The sequence below is a fragment of the Syngnathus typhle genome, linkage group LG4, assembly GCF_033458585.1.
Source record: "Syngnathus typhle isolate RoL2023-S1 ecotype Sweden linkage group LG4, RoL_Styp_1.0, whole genome shotgun sequence".
NCBI lineage: Eukaryota > Metazoa > Chordata > Actinopteri > Syngnathiformes > Syngnathidae > Syngnathus > Syngnathus typhle.
The window spans coordinates 9705268-9725055 of NC_083741.1; the positions used below are offsets into that span (position 1 = coordinate 9705268).

At 40.3% G+C, this 19788-nt stretch overlaps 1 protein-coding gene across 1 annotated transcript; it reads right to left on the bottom strand.

The window, feature by feature from the left end:
- Positions 1-255: 255 nt before the first annotated feature.
- Positions 256-16621, bottom strand: LOC133153255 (homeobox protein aristaless-like 4). The gene is made up of 4 exons (XM_061277420.1): positions 15974-16621; positions 7917-8236; positions 3148-3276; positions 256-2726 (listed from the first exon to the last, which is right to left on the bottom strand). Exons 1-4 carry the CDS (start codon positions 16323-16325, stop codon positions 2406-2408), a joined length of 1122 nt encoding a protein of 373 aa, XP_061133404.1. The 5' UTR covers positions 16326-16621; the 3' UTR covers positions 256-2405.
- Positions 16622-19788: the final 3167 nt, after the last annotated feature.

Genomic DNA, 19788 nt, shown 5'->3' on the forward strand with positions numbered 1-19788 from the left:
GTCAGCGGTTCAAAAGACTGCACTTCGTATTTTTGTCATCTTCATTTCGGATCATGCTCTTCCCAGCTGTGCAACCTCATTTCATGACTTGTGTCCCTTCAAAGTACCGAGAGGATCTTGGGATGAGACAGTTTTTAGTGTATTGAAACAAAATGCAGGTATACAATGGAAAATTCATAGCATGTTATCCACCAGAACTTTCAAGATTTGGGGATTTCCTCAACACTGAAGAAAAAAAAGAGAGTGGCACTTGAGCATTATTCTAAACTTCTTTTTTGCTGTTTATTCTTATGCAGTTATTGCAAAGTGTATTAAATGTTCCATTTGCAGATCATCTCTTAAAAAAAAGAAATACAATAACTTATTGACCTTTAATCACACAAAAACATCACACATCTTGCTTGCAACAATAGCTTAAAAGCCATCAATTCCTATAGAAGGGGAACCAACACAAATAGTTGATAAGCAAAAAAGACCGGATCATCTCCAAGACTCCTGCACACATGAAAACAAGTTATAATACAAATACTCCTGTACTGATTGAATGACTTCAGTAGTATTTGAAAAGGAAACCAAGTGGGGGCATGGGCCATCCATGGTATTACTCATGTTCTATATCCCCTTTGGAGTATACGTACGTGTTGATCCACCATAAACAGGATGATTGCAAACATGAGTATGCATTAAAACATAACCTTATGTCCACATTGTTTGTTGATGCTGTGCAGCCCAAAGACAGTCGGGTGTGTCTGTCCTGACACAAGATCCCGCTGGCTCCCCAGGGCTCAGTGTTAATTAAAAATATTTCCTGGGTTGGCTGCGCCTCGACCCTGAGCCAGAGAACTCTGTGATGGCTCTGCAGATTTGGAGCTGTGGACACGTTGTGCAAAGGGCCAAGCGAAGAGCATCGGCGTGAGGGGAGTTGGGGGGGAAGGATCTTTGAAAGCAGAGACATGACAGCTGAGGGGGAAGCATGTGTGAGGCATGTTTGTTTTACATTTAGCCCCTGAGCACAGCTGTGTGCACTGTCCTTTTCCCAGAACACCGGAACACAGCAGAAATCCTCTCCACCCAAGCCCTCAGCAAGCGAAGGGGGCCCCCATGTCCACGTATCCAAGCCAATCCTCTCACTTTTGATATATGGACTATACAGTTTGGATTATGTCCTGCATATGCCTTGGATTTGGACCAAGGGGTAAAACTGGATGTGATTTGAACAAGTCCGGTGTGACGTGCTCTGCTGACAGATTATAGCCTGCACTACACTTCTTTCACCTGCTGAGAATGTGGTTCCTATTTTGACAATTTTCAACGGTTACTGTGCCCAAAGCTCTTCGACAAGGTATCGGCGTCATGCAATCTTTGCGAACAAAGGAACATAACCTGACATTGTGTCAGTGATTTAGGAGCGCAAACGTTATCTGCTATTTCTGTCCTCAGGCATCTGGGGGAATAATAAGACTTCCCACAGTGGACTTGAAGCATCTGTATTGGATGGAGGTAAACAAGCATAGAGGAGACTTGGAAGAGAGCTGCTCTGAACTGAAAGTTAAGATGCATACTTGAATGTCTTTGTTGTGGAAGAACCTGATTCTTCAAGGGGGAGCAACAAAGCACAGTTTCTGTGCATCGTTGTGCAATGACATCCTTCATTCAAAAAAAAAAAAGTAGTAGAAAGCAACATAACATTTAAGGCCATACTTGTATTACAACTCTTTAAAGGGAAAATCAACCCCCAAACTTTCAAGTCCCATTAGTCTCTTAAATTTACGTTGCTATGTTGTGATTGATGTCACTCTGTACGACAAGTATGTACTTTTCCTGACACCGTGGATGCTTAAAATGTTAAAAAAAAAGAAAAACTAAAATAATATAGAACAAAACCAAGTGAATGAGGGCCCCACTGTCCAACACGACATATTTGTTCTTGTAGCTTGATGGTTCACTTGTTTAAAACCATTCAAATTTATACATGAGGGAGCTGTTTTCGCTACTGTTTTAAATTAAATCTGAAATTTAGCCGGTCTAGATGCTTGATTTTGAAGCAAATCCTGCGCGGCCCACACAAAACTCCAATTTTAAATAGTGAAGTAAGAATAAAAGAGCACCCGAACTCACTGAAAGCACTGTACAAACAAAGCTTCCTGTATTTTAGCAAAATAAGTGCATGAATTAGTTAAAAAAAACAAAAACACCAATACTGTAACGGCACAGAGTTGTCTCCCACTCCACAAAGTCCACTTCAAGTCATTCTGAATAATTGCTTCATCATTTGCATTTGTCAGCAGCCTTCATGAAGGTAGTCACTGTTGCCTGTAGATTTTTATGTGTGCGCCTTCAGCCCACTCCAGGCTGGCTCGGACATCAACAGGGAGATAAAGATCGTCCCCTTTGGCTTTGACGCATCATGAGGCCCAAGATATGGCTGCACTGTGCTCTTTGGCCTTCATACGCAGAGAGGCGATACTCGAGGACTTGCGGTCAGGGTCCATGTTGAGATCATACGCGTTGAGCCCCGTAGCCATGCCGGGAGATCCTCCGAACAGGCTGCCCATGTGAGCTTGGCCCATGTGACCTCCGGGGCTGGGAACACCCAGGAACTCAGACACCCCGCTGGCCGAGTGGGGGTGAGGGGTCATGCATGGGGTCACCGTGTCACAGGGCACCACGCAGCCTGGCACAGGTGACGCTGCGCTGCTGCCGCTAATCCAGGAAGGGTTCTGAATCTGAAGCAAAAAGAAATAAAACATATATGCTACAGTTATGAGATCCAATAATCAGAAGTTATATTTAAAAACTTTAGTATAATATCTGTTTCCTGGAATTTAATTGAGTGTTTTGTCAAATTTCTCTAGTCTTGTACTGCTTCTGTTACGTTTTAGGATATTCTTCTGATTGTATTTTGGGAATCAACCATAAACATTTAACTTAATGTTGTGAGTAAATAAAGTGCACAAGTAAAAACACAACACGAAAAGCCATAAATGTATAATGAAAAAATAAATGGCCTTAACCCAACATGACATTCGCAATCATAGAATCATATATCAGGACCATCTTAACCCCATGGCCGCTTGTAAAATAATTATTCAATTATTCTGATCATAAATGAATGAATGAATGAATCCACATTTAATGTTGCACTACCTGTGCGTAACTCTCGGGACGTGTCAGCAGAGGCAGCTCGTAAGTTGTGGAGAAGTGCGTCCGAACCTGCTGCATTTGACCAAAACGCTCCCTCTTTCTCCATTTGGCCCGCCGGTTCTGGAACCACACCTGAGCAGAAGACGCATGTTCATTTGATAGATCTTCACATTCCCAAGCACTAAACACTTTCTGAAAATGCATCATCTTTATAAAACATCTGGTAACGTAGATCGATTCCAATTGGACAAAGAAAAGTGCAAAAATGAATAGATAGAAAAAAACCTACATATGTATGTGCGTACTTATTACACATATTAATAAACCGATTAGGCAGCAGGGCAAATCGATGGAGTACTGATTAGAGGTTGCATGTTCCCCGTGCTTTTGTCCACACTGCAAAATAATTAATGTTAGGGTCATTGGAGACTCTTGTGTGCGTTAGTTGTTCCATCACAAAGTCAACTGGGATAAGCTCCAGCTCCCCCGCAAACTTAATGAGGACAAGTGGCATTGAGAATGGATGGATGGAAGGACAGACAGACGGGCGGAAGGAGGGATGGATGGATAATATGGGTTTAAAAATAAAAAAATAAATGAATAAGCTTCAACTCTTCATCCTGTTTCAAAATCTGTTGGCATTTTAGTGTACTGTACATTTATAGTTCAAATCATAATATATCTTTTTATGAAAAGCTTGGATCCGAGCAGTTCTGCCAGGAAATGCATTTATTACAAGTAGCTTGGAAAATGCAGGCAAGAATGTTATGCGGGTTTTCTAAACAACGTTCACTTCTACAACAAAATGTAAACAGATCTCTCTCAGTTCACCTTTGCTTATTTGCAATGTGACAAGCGCTGAGTGCCTCATGTTTCCTGTAATCATATTTGACGTTTGGACTTAAAACTGCCGTGTAATGAAAGCATCAGTGTGCTGCGTGACATCACACTGGCTGAAGGCGTGCCACGTACAGCGCCACCGCCAGATTGATTAGCGCACAAAGTGTCGGGCCCCGTGTGAGCTTCTTGAGTTTCACCCATCAGCTCTTTGCATTTGTACACTGTGCTAAGATTAGGAGGCAATAATGAGAACATTGAAAGGTGAGATGGCATTGCAACTTAGCTTTGTTTGCATTTTCCTTTTTAATTTCCTGTAGCCCAAAGCTCCCTGGCGGTCAGATACCGATGCTGCATAAATTACGGAAGCAGAGCAGATGTCTTCCTCTGTTCTTTCTTACTCAGAGTAGCAACTACTCCAGGACTAGTTTGAACCTTTTTCTTCACGTGAGATGATCCACATCCCAACACCGAGTGTCCCAATCTCTCCCGGTTCAATCTGGTGGTTATTATGAAGAGAGAATGTATTTGCATGTTGCACACGCTGTGTCGTGACAGTAATTGGTAAAGACCTTGACAGCTTAAGTAGCTGCCGGACTTTCAATGAGGCTTTATTTATGTTCCAGTCCGAGAGAGTGAGCGAGCAGAGAAATGCCAAACAGGTCCCAGCAGGAGAGCTGTACGGGCCCAGGAACACTTTGAAGTGTGAGAGCAGCTTGGAGGATTGATAACCCGCCTCTGCTGTCACTCATGTCAGCTGAAAAGAAATCTGAGGCTGAGCCTGGCTTCACTTTTCCAACACCCTCAAAGCACCGTTAATATGACGGAAACACTTTGGACCGGTGTTGTGGTTCGTTAAATGTACGTTTGTACTGCCAAATCCTCCCATATTCACTGACTAATCACAACATTGCAGGCTCATGCGCGCATGAAACGGTCAGCCTTAACAAAGAGGACAGTTTGTTCCATTGTCATTGACATTGCCAGAGAGGTATTCATCGGTTTATTAGTATGATGAAAGTACACAATCAGACTGAGATGTGGTTTTTTTTTTGCGTCTCATCAAAAACGTTTGAGAAATTAGAATATTCTATAAGAGTCCATTTATTTCTATCTTTCAAATTCACTCAGCGAGGCCAAATGTATTTGGTTGAACTGCAAAAATGTTCACAAGTACCTAATGTCAAACTTGTCGTCGCAATTTTTTAACGCTCTTTGAGCTCTCCAAAGTGACCGGACGAAGAATCTGAGAGACGTGATGTTATTGGAACCCCTGACCTTTGATCTATGCCCCCTTCCCTGTATCGGCACTGCGTATGACTCCAATCTGAACTCACTTTTGCCCTCTGAAAGCCAGAGGCAGAAAAAGCAAACAACTTCGGACTACAGATCCTACATCTTTCATTAAAAGTACTTTATGTTCCGGGATAAAGGTCAGCCTCCTCCGAGATGTATTTAACCCTTTTCCTCAAAGCGGGTTTCACAATTTATGTTTGAGCTTTAGTCAAACCAATACAGTAATGGTTCCCACTTGAGACTCGCCATTCATTTCTTTGGGCAAATGTCCTGAATGGAGCACAGAGCGGGCGTCGAGGCTTCTCGGTCCTTTCATCTTTTGACCGTGAGTGTTTAAGAGGGCCGCTGGGAGACCCGAAGGCTGTAAAAGCTGGAGCCATCTGAGTCACTCGATTGTGATCGTGTGAGCCTCACAGCGACCTTCAGAGCTGAGTTATAACCCTGCGGCTGCGTGTCACTGTTGCTGTTTGTCTCCTCCAAGAGCGGTTGTAAACTTACTCTTATTCTATGCCACGGGCACGTAGCCAGTTTGGAGCCAAAATCAAATATGTTTTTTTATTTTTTATTATCGAGAGCAACGCATTGTCTTGGCCACAAGACAAGGGTTGAAATATCAATGGCTACCTTGCACCAGGCTTTTGTTTCACACCTCTACCCGGGAGACCACAGCGGGGACACATTCTTTTCTGAACAGGATGTTAATGAAAGAAAAACAAGGAGAATCCAAAGGCTTAGGTTGTCTGCGCCCCACAGATGTTCACATACACGACATAAGAGTAGTGGAATCGAGCAGAAATGTGCTGGAATGCATTACGGCATCACCACCAGATTGCATGCAAAGTGTTCCAAATGGTGACTGGATGTTTGACTCTCGGGACTTGGGGGTTGGGCGGCGAACCTGGCGTTCAAGGAAAGGATGTTTACGAACATGCCGCTGACCACCATCAAAACACAGTTGAGCTCATCTCCTCATATGCTGCTGATGAAAGTGTGTTCTCCAAAAACACAACATATGAGGCCCAGGCAACCCAAACCGTCGGACCCCCGGGGGCCCCTGGCCTCCATCACTCCCACATTACCAGATAAATGTCTCACGTTTTTCTCTGAGTGACGTTATCTGTGCAGGACTGCAGATGTTGAAGCCGTGAGTTGGTGTTCTTACAAAGCTTGATCCCGCCGAGGCACATTTTTCACTTTTCTATTTTCAGAAAGTTAAGGAGAGCAAAATAACAGACCACTTTTTGGCCTGTTTCCCAGCTGCATTTGCCACCTTCCTCCCAACCTATATCTCTTTACATGCTATACATTCCTGGGGAATTCCTGAGGTGAGTCAGGAAGGGTTCAAAAAGGGTTTGCTGTACAAATCCTCTACAGAGGAAGCCAAAAGTAGAGGAAGAAATATTTTCCATTATCCTACAGGATGATATATACATTTGTAATGCACCGTGTTCAAAAGTGAGTAACGTACATGACAAATGTAAGTCTTAGTGCTTAAACTACAATATTATGGTATCGGATACATACGTTCAATTTTGACTGGTCAACAACAGTGCAATTGAAAGAACAAAACACTGATCCCATCCATCCAGGTGGGGTACACCTTGGACTGGTCCCCAGGACACATGTAAACAAGCAAGCATTTACACTCACAATCTAACCTATGTTTAACCTATTGTGGTCGTGGGTCGCTAGTTGCCCATCCTTGATTTAGATCCGTGAATTAACCTTGCTTGCATTTGTAAAGGAAAACACTAAAGGCATGTCCACGCAGGATGGCCATAGTGGCAATTTGAATCCTGAACCTCAGAACTTTGAAGCAGATGTGATAAACGTGTTGCCTAATACAAAAAAATAATTTCATGGCAAGGATGCAAAGTTACGTAGACTACGTAGACTTCCTCTTCCTCATTGACTCCATTGTGACGTTCCAGTATGATGTCAAGCTAATTAAGCAGCTAGTACGGCGAGCGCCATCTAACCGTTACAACCTCAACACAAGCAAAGTAGATTAGGGTCAAACTTTCCAAACATTCATTCATCCATTCACCAGCATATCCTTTTCAGGGTCACAGGAAATTTGAAGCCGATCCTAATTGATGAAACGCGGACTCACATTAGAGTCAAGCACTCACAGAGTGGTTGTGATTGGGCCACTGAGTGGGAATTCAGTTCATACGAGCGAATCAATGTTTCAAACTGAAATGTCTTATAATTTCACATAGTATGTCTGTTTATTGGGACCTAAAACCTCTGTGGCTATATGACCAAAAAGTCTTTGGCTGTATGACGCCTATCTTTCCGTGTCAGTGGTCAAACAAACACCGGACAGTCAACATGACTATCATGAATGTAAAATGCAAGAATACCTCCTGAACAGTGTAGCACCAAGTGCCAGATATTTGAACAGTTTTCTTTCCAATGTTTTCCTTGGATTATTTTAAAGCCAAACGTTAAATCGAAAGAATTACGATGTGGCTTCATCTGGAAGTACGGTCTGGCAAAGCAAAGAGTTTTTATTAAAATACTTAATTTGTGGCTGTAAAATTAATAGTTGCTTGGTTACAAAAAAAAGAAAATAAAAAATTAAAGGGTAGATAGTAGTGACGTTAAAGGCGAATGATGTAACTAAGTGTTGTTACCTGCACACGTGCTTCAGTCAGGTCCGTCCGTAGCGCCAGCTGCTCACGGGCGTAAACATCTGGATAGTGCGTCTTCTGAAAGACCTTTTCCAGCTCTTCCAGCTGGTAGCTGGTGAAGGTGGTGCGATTGCGCCTCTTCTTGCCTTTATTGCTCTCGCTGCTATCACTCTTATCATGGGGGTTGGCTAAATCAGCGCCTGGTAACTTATCAGATGTTGCGTTGACACCCTGATCCTTCACGGCCAGGTAGCTGGTGTCCATTGTTGGATGATCGGAGAGTGGAGTCAAGTCCGAATCCGTTAGATGTGAACTGTCTTTACCTAGAAGACAGAGAGCAAATGAAGCAGCAATTTTAGGAATTTGAAAATGGAAGGAATATAGTGGCGGTTTCTGGCATAAGCGGCAATTGTTGAGGGCTGTGGCAAATTGCCCCAAACTGAAGAGAAAATTGTTACCTAAAATGGTTTTCTATTGTCTAACGGCACGATATGTCAATCATTGGTTGGGGAATTCGAGGGCTAGGGGGGGAGATTGGGGAATGATGGGAAATGTAAGCTACACTCATCGTAAACATGGAAAGGAAAAGGTCAAAACTAAAAGGTGCAGTTTGGATAGAAACAAAAGAGGAGGTGAAATGAGCATACAATATATGCAGGTTGGTTTAAAGATACTTTTGTTCTTAATGACTAGACTGTCCCATGTTAATTTGTAGGGGAGGGGAGTTCTAGTTTAAAACTACAACCTGTCATGGAACATTTATTGGGATAGTGCTTTATGACCTGTTATCATGTTGTTGTTTTTATTATTAGCCCCTTGTTAATATATTAGCTTCATGCAAGATGTGTGCTTGATTGCTTGTGATACTTCTGAGAGAAGATTTGCCTAATCTAATGAAAGCCAATAAAACAGAATTTAAAAATATCATCATGTTCCATTTCAGTAACAAAATAATCTTTTTATTAGTGTGTTTCTTTGTGAAGGAATGTTCTGGATTGTTAATGCATCATTATGATGCAATGCATTTGTCAACCACCAAGAACAACAGGCACAATAAGACGTATTGTACATTCAAAACGAAACTATCTATTATTTTTCTGCCGCCACATTAGATGTGTGGCAACAGAAACATCCAGTGAGAACTGCATGAGCTCTTTTCATTACCTGCCAACAAAAATGTACATTCAAATCCCAATATAGTTGTGTGAACGTGCTGAAACTTTAACTCTACCACCACTGGCACCATTTGAACATTTTCCATTGTGCCGCTGAAGTGCTTGAAATGACAGTCACTTGGCAGCTTTGCATAGCTCATAATTCGCCAGTTGGATTTATGATGGGGTGGAGCAATTGCATTTCTTGGTCTTTAGTTGCGAAATGTGTTGGCTTCCAGTGTTAATGTGAGCACTGATTAGATTTCCCGTCATGATAGATGACATTCACTTTTGTTCTTGATAGATCATTCTCTGATGTTCTGAGGTATGGAAGCTCTATATGACAAAGTGGCTCTTTTAATTGCAGAGAACATTTTAAGATTCAGAAAAGCTGGATGTCTGCCATGCGGCGTCACCTGAACTGTCATGCTGAATTTGCAAAGATGTTATTTCTGGCTACAAGAAACTAAACACACTCACTTAATGGCATTGCAGCATGTGAATTTTCAAACCTCAGACAAATCTGCGCAAATAAATCTTCATGACCATCTGTCTGCCAGCGTCCATCAAAATGATCCAGTGTCTTACTCATTTTTGGATGTGATTGCATAAAGTCGAGCGTGGGATACCACCAAAGTTTTGTCTTGGTGCTTTTTTTGTGTGTGACCCATTGCCAACATATATGCAAAACCCTCTCAGGTGATCCATTCAGGACTCTCAGTTATGTTTGTATTCATGCGGGCTCTCGGCTTTGGGTCGCTTACACCTACTGACCCGGAACCAACATGCATGGCAGGTCACTCAAATGTTAGAAGTAGCTATGCTGATCCAACATTCAAAACATGTGTTGTTGTTTTTGCTACACATTGGTGCAAAACATGATGTTTGTTTAGAAGAGATTAATCATCTTGCGAGTTACTTCGGGTAGATCCGATAGATGGCTGGTTAAACAAAAACAAACAAAAAAAAACAATAGAACAGGCAAAATGGTACCGAAAATGAATCCATCCATTCATGAACCTTGCACAGGTCGACATCTCAACTCACAACCACAGTTTAGATGAACAATTAAGCTAACACACAATGATGCTTTTGGAACGTGGGGGAAGAAAAGCCGCACAGCGAGCATGACAAAACCAAGACGTGACCAGTGTTTCAAACCCAGAATCTCACTATGAGGCTATCCGCTATTCCACCACAGATGACTATATCATATATCCAATTTGGTCACTACCATTCATAAAAAACAACTACATTTCAATAAAATTCATTTTGAAAAGGCCTCAATTGTTAGGGAGATTGAAATTTTACACACTAACTTCAAGCAAATGCTTCTGTGCATTTCCACGCTGCTTGTGAGAGAGATCAACCACTAAAGAACTAAACAAGCATTCTTTGAATTGATGAAAGTAATGCAGAATGTCAACCCATCCGAAAATCAATCAGGTGATAGAGTTTGCGAGAGCAGACTTTTTGGTGTTTGACTAATTCGGAAAAAAAAAGCTTAAATATTTCCAAAGTTGGTGACACAATTCCCTCTGGGAGTCCGGCAGCGGGCTCCTTGTCCATGACTCATGTATATGGTTTTAGACCCCAACGTCCTTTGCTTTAAAATTCCTGCATAAACAGTCCTAGTCGTGATCATCATATTTCTCTGCCGGATCGCCGCAGTCCTGTCAGGTTGGTGAGTAATGACCACTAACTGATAAAAGACTACTGTTCATGTTGCATTTTGGCAATGAAGGAGCTAATGTGCTTTCTTCAAAAAAGTTCTGCCGCAACGGGAAAATAAGAAATGCTTTTCTGAGTCTTGGAGCACATGGAAACTTTTATCATATCTGAGTACAACCAACCGTCATCTCCTTTCACTAAATTATTACGAGACCATCAGTTCATCTTCAGCCTACACCTGTGTAGCAACACACGCCGAGTACGGCTATAAAATAATGATTTGACTTACAGCTGCACAAGTGAGAGCACATGTTCCAGTAGTTCTGAACAGAGTATTTCAATAGTTGTGACTCACATCATGTTTTTTTTACACCTCTCCCAATATCCTATTACAACTATTGGAAGATATCTGACATGTGTTATTTTGTTGAAATATGCATTCCAAACAATTGTTTGAAGGCAGCACATGTTGTTTGAACTAAGTACCATGGAAGAGCCCAATTTCTGTTATGATTCGCGTGTGTGTGTGCGTGTGCGCGCGTGTGTGCGTGCGTGTGTGTGTGTGTGCGTGTAGTATATATATTATATTTAAAAAATATATTTTATTTGTATTTTTTTATTTTTTATCTAATATATATATATATATATATATATACACAAAAATATATATATATACAGTATCTATATAATATAGTATAATATAATATATATATATAATTTTTTTAATATATATATATATATTTTTTTTTAATTGCTCAATAGCTCATTGGTAATTTGCCTAACCTGCCTAACTAAAAATACAGCATGGATCAACTGATACATCATTGTGTCTGGTGACTAATTTTTCTTTTTTAACATTTGAAAACACCACTGCACTGAACCAAAAAAAAAAAAAAAAAGAAATGACACCAGAATTGAAACTACAAACATAAGTTGAGCGACCTCCAGGACAGTAAATCAGCGAGGAAAGAATGCCTTTGTACGTCTTTTGTGGGGTTATTTTACGGTCTGAGAAGAAGGATTGCGAGGGAACATAAAGTTTCTGTCGGTGCCCTGCTTTGCTGCAAGATATTGAAGGACATAAACATGCACGCATCAAACTACTGGACATTGTATTAAAGCCTCACCAACAGGTATGGCTTCAGTCTCTCTACTGTTGCACCCAAAATATATCTCCTCTGATCTTTGTGAAATAGCAGCGAGCACACTACAACTGGCACTTTCTGTTGAGCGATGCCAAGCATATTGGGATAATGTCGCCGCGCACACTCCTCTTCATAAGAGGTGTAAATCTGGAGCCGTCTCGAAATCCGGAAATAGTCACAGTGTCTCACAGACAGACGATCGGCAAACATCAGCACAATGCTCTTCCCCCCACCCTTCCAATGTGAGAGACGTTCACTTTGAAATGCAGCTCTGCTGACTGAGCACAGATGATCTATCTCAGCAGGCTGTGTAACGTTTATAGACTGTGAAAAGAATCCATGAAGTCCAAGACTGATAAATCACATCTCAAACACTTTTCCTTCTTCGTACACCCACCCTTGTCTCGCTTCCAAATGTTCCCTTCGCCCGCTCGAGCAAAGATGAACATCCTTCATCTTGTGATTTTTGTGGTTTGATTGGGGAGGGGGGGTGAACATTCCATCTGAGAGAACAAAAAAAAATCTTTACGTTTGAAAACTCACTACATCGCTCTATCGAAAAGTACACATACTTCTTAACCTGTCGATATGTATTTTTGTTGTCATCATTGCAAGTGGATGTTGAACTGTGCAGATTAATGACTGCATGTACTGTTTTCCTCTGAGAACTGCCTGAGAAATTATGTGAAAAGTTATAGATTACACTGTGTTCCAGGCAGACGACTTTCCATTAGCTACTGTGAAATGTACTACATTCATAAGTGTCACTGCACTTTTTGCTGGTTCTGCATGTCGACACAATCTCCCTAATGCGATACACCCCAGAAAATGGCACATTATGCAGAAACACACCCCACCATTTTGGCAACTTTAGTTTCAGATTATTATTATTTTTTTAGTTCAAAGATGATTCTGGATCATTTTTAAACTATGGGTTCTTTGTATTTTACGATATTGGATACATATTTTGACATGACTTTACTGCTTAGTTGATCCTTTTGCACCTTGCCTATAAAAAAAAATATATATATACTATTGACTGTGAAAAGTACAATAATTTGCTTACTATTATAGTCTAGTACTTTGGGGAAGTAAAGCAAAAAAAAAATCCTACAGTTAGCACCCATGTGAGCTGGTTAAAATGACATCTGGCTAAAGTTGTTAAAAATATTAATATTAATATTAAATTTTGTTCAGTAAGGCATGATATTTTGATGTTTGAAAACCCATACCTGGTAATATTTCATTCTTAGTCTACTTCTATTTTCAGAATGTTTTAATTTTAGAAGAAATTATACAAAGAAATCCTCAAACAACTGCATAGCCCAGACTTGACTCTTTAAGATATAATAAAAACGCATTTGAGACTTTTAAATTGGGTACAATCATCACAGATGTTTGATGGGGTTTTTTTTCTTTCTTTTTTTTTTTAAATAAATGTGATCTTCAGCTGTGACATGACAAGAAAGTGAGCAGAGGAAGTTCTGGACTGCTTCTTACCCCCGCTGCTCTCACCGGGCCATGCAAAGCGGGCCCTAATGCAAATTGGCCTGCCATAGCTGAAACTAAATGGTAAAACGATCCTGAGTCCTTGTCACCTCCACTCATGTCACGGACATACGAAAGTGTGTCTCAGTTGTCTGGGCCTCGTGGCTGGTTCCCATTACCGCCTGCTCCAACCAATCACCTCGGACGGCCGTTACAGGATAGCGGAATGGACCTGTCGCACCAGCTTAAAGATGGCGAAGGGGCACATAGGCGGAAAATGAGGTCTAAGGAGAAACTTGATGTACTTTATCTCTAAAGAGCCATCAGTACACTAAAAACTCAATATCAATGTAGACACACTCATCTAAACCCAAATAAATAAATAAATAAATAAATTAAAATAAAAGAATAAAGTAAGCTATACTTCAAGTTTTGGAAAAAAAGCACAACTAACTTAATTACGTTAAATTAGTGTGACATGTTCTACCTTTAGGAGTAGATTGAATGAATATCTTTGGATTACATTTTACATGCATACCTTTCAAACATGAGTTAGAACTTAATAGACTGAAGTCATTTCACAATTGTCCTGTTTCTAATTTTTCAAATGGACTATTGCCATTGTGGCAATTCTCATCAACGTATTTGCAAATGGTTGACAATACAAAAGAAAAATATGGGTGCAGTTAAACCTTTACAAGATCCAACTGGAACCCAAGTGTTGCAAAGATCTGCGCAATGACATTGCGGGGCCTCATATGGATATTCTGTGGCGTGTGTGTGTGCGGGGGAAGCGGCCTACGACCCCAGACAGATGAGACAGGAAGCTAAAGGTCACACGCTGAGGGGAGACACGGACACATCAAATGAAGAAATGTGACGTCTCTCGAGGATAACAAAGACTTGGAGGGGCTGCTTGAGAGGGAATTTTCCCCCGAGACTTTTCCGTGCATGACTTTGACCATTAGTTTTTGCAGCACATTTGTTAAAGCATACAGAGTTTAAGTCTAACTGTACACAGAGTGTGTTTTTGTCAGTGTCCGTCTAATCAGTTTTCCTTAGTAACGACGGGGAAAGCAGCATTGGAAAACAATATTTACAGGGTCAATGCAGCCAAACATGTCTCGGTGCAGTTGACCTTTCATAACATTACCACTTTTTTTTACCCCTTCCTCGAAACCTCATTCTAAACACTAATAAGATGAGGAACGTGAACATTTTATGGAGAAACTGTCTTGTGCAACGAATTGCTTTTATGGGTTTTCCTATTGTAAATCCTGCTGACTTTGTGACCTAAATGTGGTTTTTGAAGGTTAAGTTTAATCATTTCACCTGGGTTCGTTTATGCTTTATTAAGCCCTATAAATACTAATAATAATACGGATACTGACATAAATGGCAGAGCTATTCCAATATTGGATTGTAATACATGGAACTGCATTTGGAATGTTATTATTAAATGTGTTTGATCATGTTATTCATTAAAATGCTAAGACTGTAATTAATTGGTTTATTTCTAATAAATGAACAATATAATAATGTAATATAATAATGCATATTTTTCATTCTAAAATTAAATGTTATGTAGGCACTGTGGCTACGTCTTTAGAAAAATCACATTTTTGATTTCGGAATGAAAAGGCCTCGTTTGACAGAACATTTGAAGTGGATTAATGATCTATTAAACATTTTTACAAAGACCAAAAAAGAAATATGATAGGCCTATGCTCGTTATGAATTAAGAATAGTAATTGATATTGATAAATATAATTTTGATATTATGTGGCCTACTTTTTGGTTTAATCTAAACTTTTATTGATAAATTTAGTTTTCTGAAGTCTGCTTTGGTGGCGTTGAAAAATGATTTAGTCTTATTTAATAGCACGGATAGCATAAAAAAAAGACAGGCTGGAATGAAAAGAGGGTCTTCATCCAAGAACGGGTCAAAGACACAATCACTTTCACAATCTGTGCAATTCAATCATAAATAAATATTTCAATCGACAAGGTGGTTTACAACAATAAATTATTTTTTAGTTGCTTCCTTATGTATAATTTATAGCTTGGACCTTTTTGAAAAATGAGCATCAATTTTAATCACGTCCAATGAAACGATTGCGGAATTGTGTCATTGTCACTTTTATGTGATGTTTTTCTTCCTGGTAACACGATCGTCTCTGTAGTGTTGGACCTCGCTGTTCATCCCCAAACGTGGGTCAAAGTTTTATTCGCCCCCTCATTCGTGGCCCATTTCGGTGCAATTAAATGTAAGTGGTCCCAATAAGACCGCTAGCAACACCACGAAAGAACGAAAAAACACGATCATTCAATTGTGGCATCCCGGTTTGATATAATAAGGGATTGTGATACAGATTATCGCATTTAATGAGCGCTAATTTAATGAAGGCAACGTGATCATCGGGTGCATAAAAAAAAAGCCACTCTTGATCACGCGCAGAAAACATTTGGAAGCTCCACGAAGCATATTGCGCAAGAATCGCCAATTTTTCCTGAAATCTGCGATTTCTCACCCGCAGCATCCTTCACAGTGTTTCGGGGGGAGCGCCCGCTCCGCTGAGACATTAAGCCGAGGCCCACTCACCATAGCAGGGGACGATCTCTGCGCCTTCCCGGTGTCCCTCGCCTTCCTCTGGAGGTGTTTTACTGGAGGACCTGTGCGTGAAGAGGTGGAATTTGCTGAAAGCAGCGTGACCGGCTCCGGCCGCGTCCAATGAGTGGCACTCGTGCTGGAACGAACTCCGGGGCTTGTCTCCGTACGCGTGACCTTTGTGGGCCTGCACGAACGCAGTGGGGCTGTATTTGGTATCAGGGGATGCTGGCAACGTCCTGAAGTGTTCCGTTTGCTGGTCCCGAGTTTGTGCTGCAGGAGGACTGTAAAATGCATCCATGGAGGTCATGTCGCAGCTGTATGGACTGAAGATCTCGGCGCTCATGCCTAAAAAAAAAAAGTGGTAAAACTTTCTCTCTCACTCGCTCACCCTCTCTCTCTCTCTTCTCTCTGTCTTTTTGAAAAGGGAAGCTGCACACACACGTGCGTGCACACACTCAAACACACTCCTCCTCTGTAGTTCACACGCACACATTCAAGCATGGGCCTACAGCAGCTGGCTTTGGTTATAAAACCATTGAGAACTTTTCCAGGAACACTGTCGTTGAGCAAACACCCCCTTTAGGTCTGAGGATGAGAAGGACTCGATGAGGATGACCTACCGCCTCTGAGTCTCCTATGCCAAGTGCCAGTGACAGGGACGAGTTGGGACCATATTTGTGAGGGAACTGTGGGGAGGGGTGTCAAAAGGGCGTGACACGTGACATCCATTGAGTGGCGAGACAAACACATCTTGTGAGTGATGGCGGGAGGAACACGATTTCACGCTTCATCCGCACTGCTTCATTAAGGGCCACCGGCCCCTCGACACGGGCCCCACAAATGTCGGCACCACGAGGATTCAATTACTTCATTCATTATCGTTTGCATTCAAGAGCATCTTCTTAACAGATTTATTTTGGTGCTGTATTGAAATGTGGATTTTTAACCCCAGGGTCAATTCGATCCAATGTAAGAATATAATTATTTAGTTGTGTAAAAAGAGGTAAAAACAATTATCATAAGATATATTCTTAGTATGGCACTGCACTGCTACATTGAAATTGGACAAAAATATTAGAAACAGCCCTCACAATGATACAAAGCAAATTAACAACAAATTAACATATATTTTCATACCTCACTGAGGATAACAGTATTGTTGTAAACGCAACATTTTATTTATGCAGGTTTGCATAATGACGTATATGAAAATGAGTTGGAAAAAATGATGATAGAACATGTCTATTATTAATAATTTATGTGTTAATTATAAGCAATGTTCCTCAAAAATAATATTTAGTTATTGATTGATTGATTCTAAATAAGCAAGTCGTTTTGCTTCTACTTAGTTTACAGTTTTCTTTTTACGTGTCACTGGCTGTATAGGAAAAGAAATGACACTGGTCAACAGCATCATTTATCAGAAATTGTGTCCCTAAAAGTATTTTTGATGATGATTTATAAATTGTGTTGTCTAGCACATCGTGTTTTGGGGATATTTAAAAAAAAAAAAATTGAAAACCCACCACAGTTGGGAGGTTCAGGGTTTGGACCTCAGCTCCAACCCTCCTAATATGTTCTTCCCATGCTTATTTGTCCCATGGTACTCCTTTCTCCCATATTCAACATCCTACGACCTTGCATCCTCTCATATATGAACTCCAAATGTTACACACGTATCAAACTCAAGGCCCGGGGGCCAGATACGGCCCGCCACATCATTTTATGTGGCCCGCGAAGACAAATTGTGCATCAAATTCGTGTGTCATTACTAGAATTGCAAATTGTCTTCACTTATAATAATATCTATTTTTTTTATATTTGACCAGTTTTTACTCGTCTGATTTGAAAACGAGTTATTTGTCAGTTTGTTTTGTAGCTTTTACTGTATATAATATGAGGTGTTCATACAATCATTTGGGTTGACAGTCATAATGGCCCTCCAAAAGAAGCTATGACTACAATGCGGCCCACGAAAAAAATGAGTTTGGCACCCCTGGTCTAGACCAAATTACTACATTTGGTTCTTCAAGGGCTGGATGGATGGACGGACGGACGGGTGGATGCAGTTATTTTCAACAGTGACACAAAATGTCTGTGCTGTACTCCTGTGCCTATCAAATTGTTTTCAATGCCATCTGAAGGGGTGGTTAACTTAATTGTGTCATTCACATATCTTTGCTTTTAAACTGTGGCCAGAGTTTTATAGCTATAAACGTCATGCTAATATTAGACTCTCAATCGCATATGCTAAAGATGATAAAAATAACGAATACTTATAATGCTGGGTTAGCACATATCAACAGGCAAACACAAAAACCAACAACTTGTGGTAGCTCAGTGTCGGTTTCACATATTTTGCCCAATCCCACATCCACATTAAAACATCCAACCAAAGTGAAATGGATTAACAATATCCCAATCCCAATCACAGTCTAGAACAAGATTTGACAAGTTGATGGCTGCATATACCAGTCAGAGAAAAAAAAATACATATGTCCAGAATAATGACAAATTTAGTTTGATGGTGAATAATAATAATAATAATAATAATAATAATAATAATAATAATAATAATAATAAAAACTTTTCTAAGAATAATAATAATAAAGACATAATAATAATAATAATAATAATAATAAAGACTTCTCAACACAGAGTATGTCGTATGTTTCAACTATTCCACTCAAACGGATATTGAATTACTTTCCACATGTCAGCAGCAGGACTCAAAGCAGTAAAACGCTTCAGTGCTAACATGATAACCCTGAATGTTGTGTAATCTATCCAGCAGCTCTAACTTTTAAAAAGACACAATGTGTTTTATATTTTCAATCACTGGACTCTCTCACCTTACAAGCAACATTGTGGGAGAATGTGAATTCCAGCTGACCTTCGGGCAAGAGGTGGTGTATACATATATACTATACAGCCCGTCACAACACTGCAAACAATCACGAGTGCATACAAAGATGAACTGTCATCTGTAGACAGAAAACAATTACAAATAAGCCGCAGATAAAAATGAGACATTTTTGTTTGCACAACGCTGGTCTTTTAGTGACCCCAAAAGGGCCAAAAAGAAGTCTGCAGGGTCAAGACCATTTGCAATTTGGGCTCCAGAGTTTTGGAATGCCCTACAGATAGATATCAGAGGTGCTACCTCAGTAGAAGCATTCAAGACATGATTAGAAACACATTTTGATGCTATGTCCTTTAATTAACCTGTGCTCCCCCCCCCCCCTAGACAAAATCTTGTGGTTCCCCTCCATCATTTAGGTTACCCATCCCTGCTGTAGTAAAACACTCGTTCAATGCCATCCAGATGATTTTGAAACAGTTCTTTCAACGTCATAAAATCACTGCAACCCAAGGCTTTCTTGAACGAATAAGAGAGGTTTGTGCAATCAAGCTTTATATTTTTATTATCCTTGCATCCATTTTCTATTTGTCCTCATTAGATTCAATATTTTCTCTCTGAAATGAGACAAATATTTTAATATGACAGTGATGATGAATGAAGAGTCATTTTTCAAGGTTTTGTTCCCTAATTAGAAGATAGCTGTTTTCCAAAGATCATATCACGGTAATCTCATGAAGAAATATATTCATGATGGAAAAATGATCATTGTTTTTTTCTGGCAGTGAGGTATATGTACATTTGTCTAATACCTTCGTTTTCTTAATTATTGTGGGCAAACATGAATAATTCTGACCTTTAACAAAAGATGGTCATAGTTGTGGCTACGTGAATGCTGGCTTTCATAGAATGTATCTTTTAATATTTTTTTTCATTGCCGGACAAA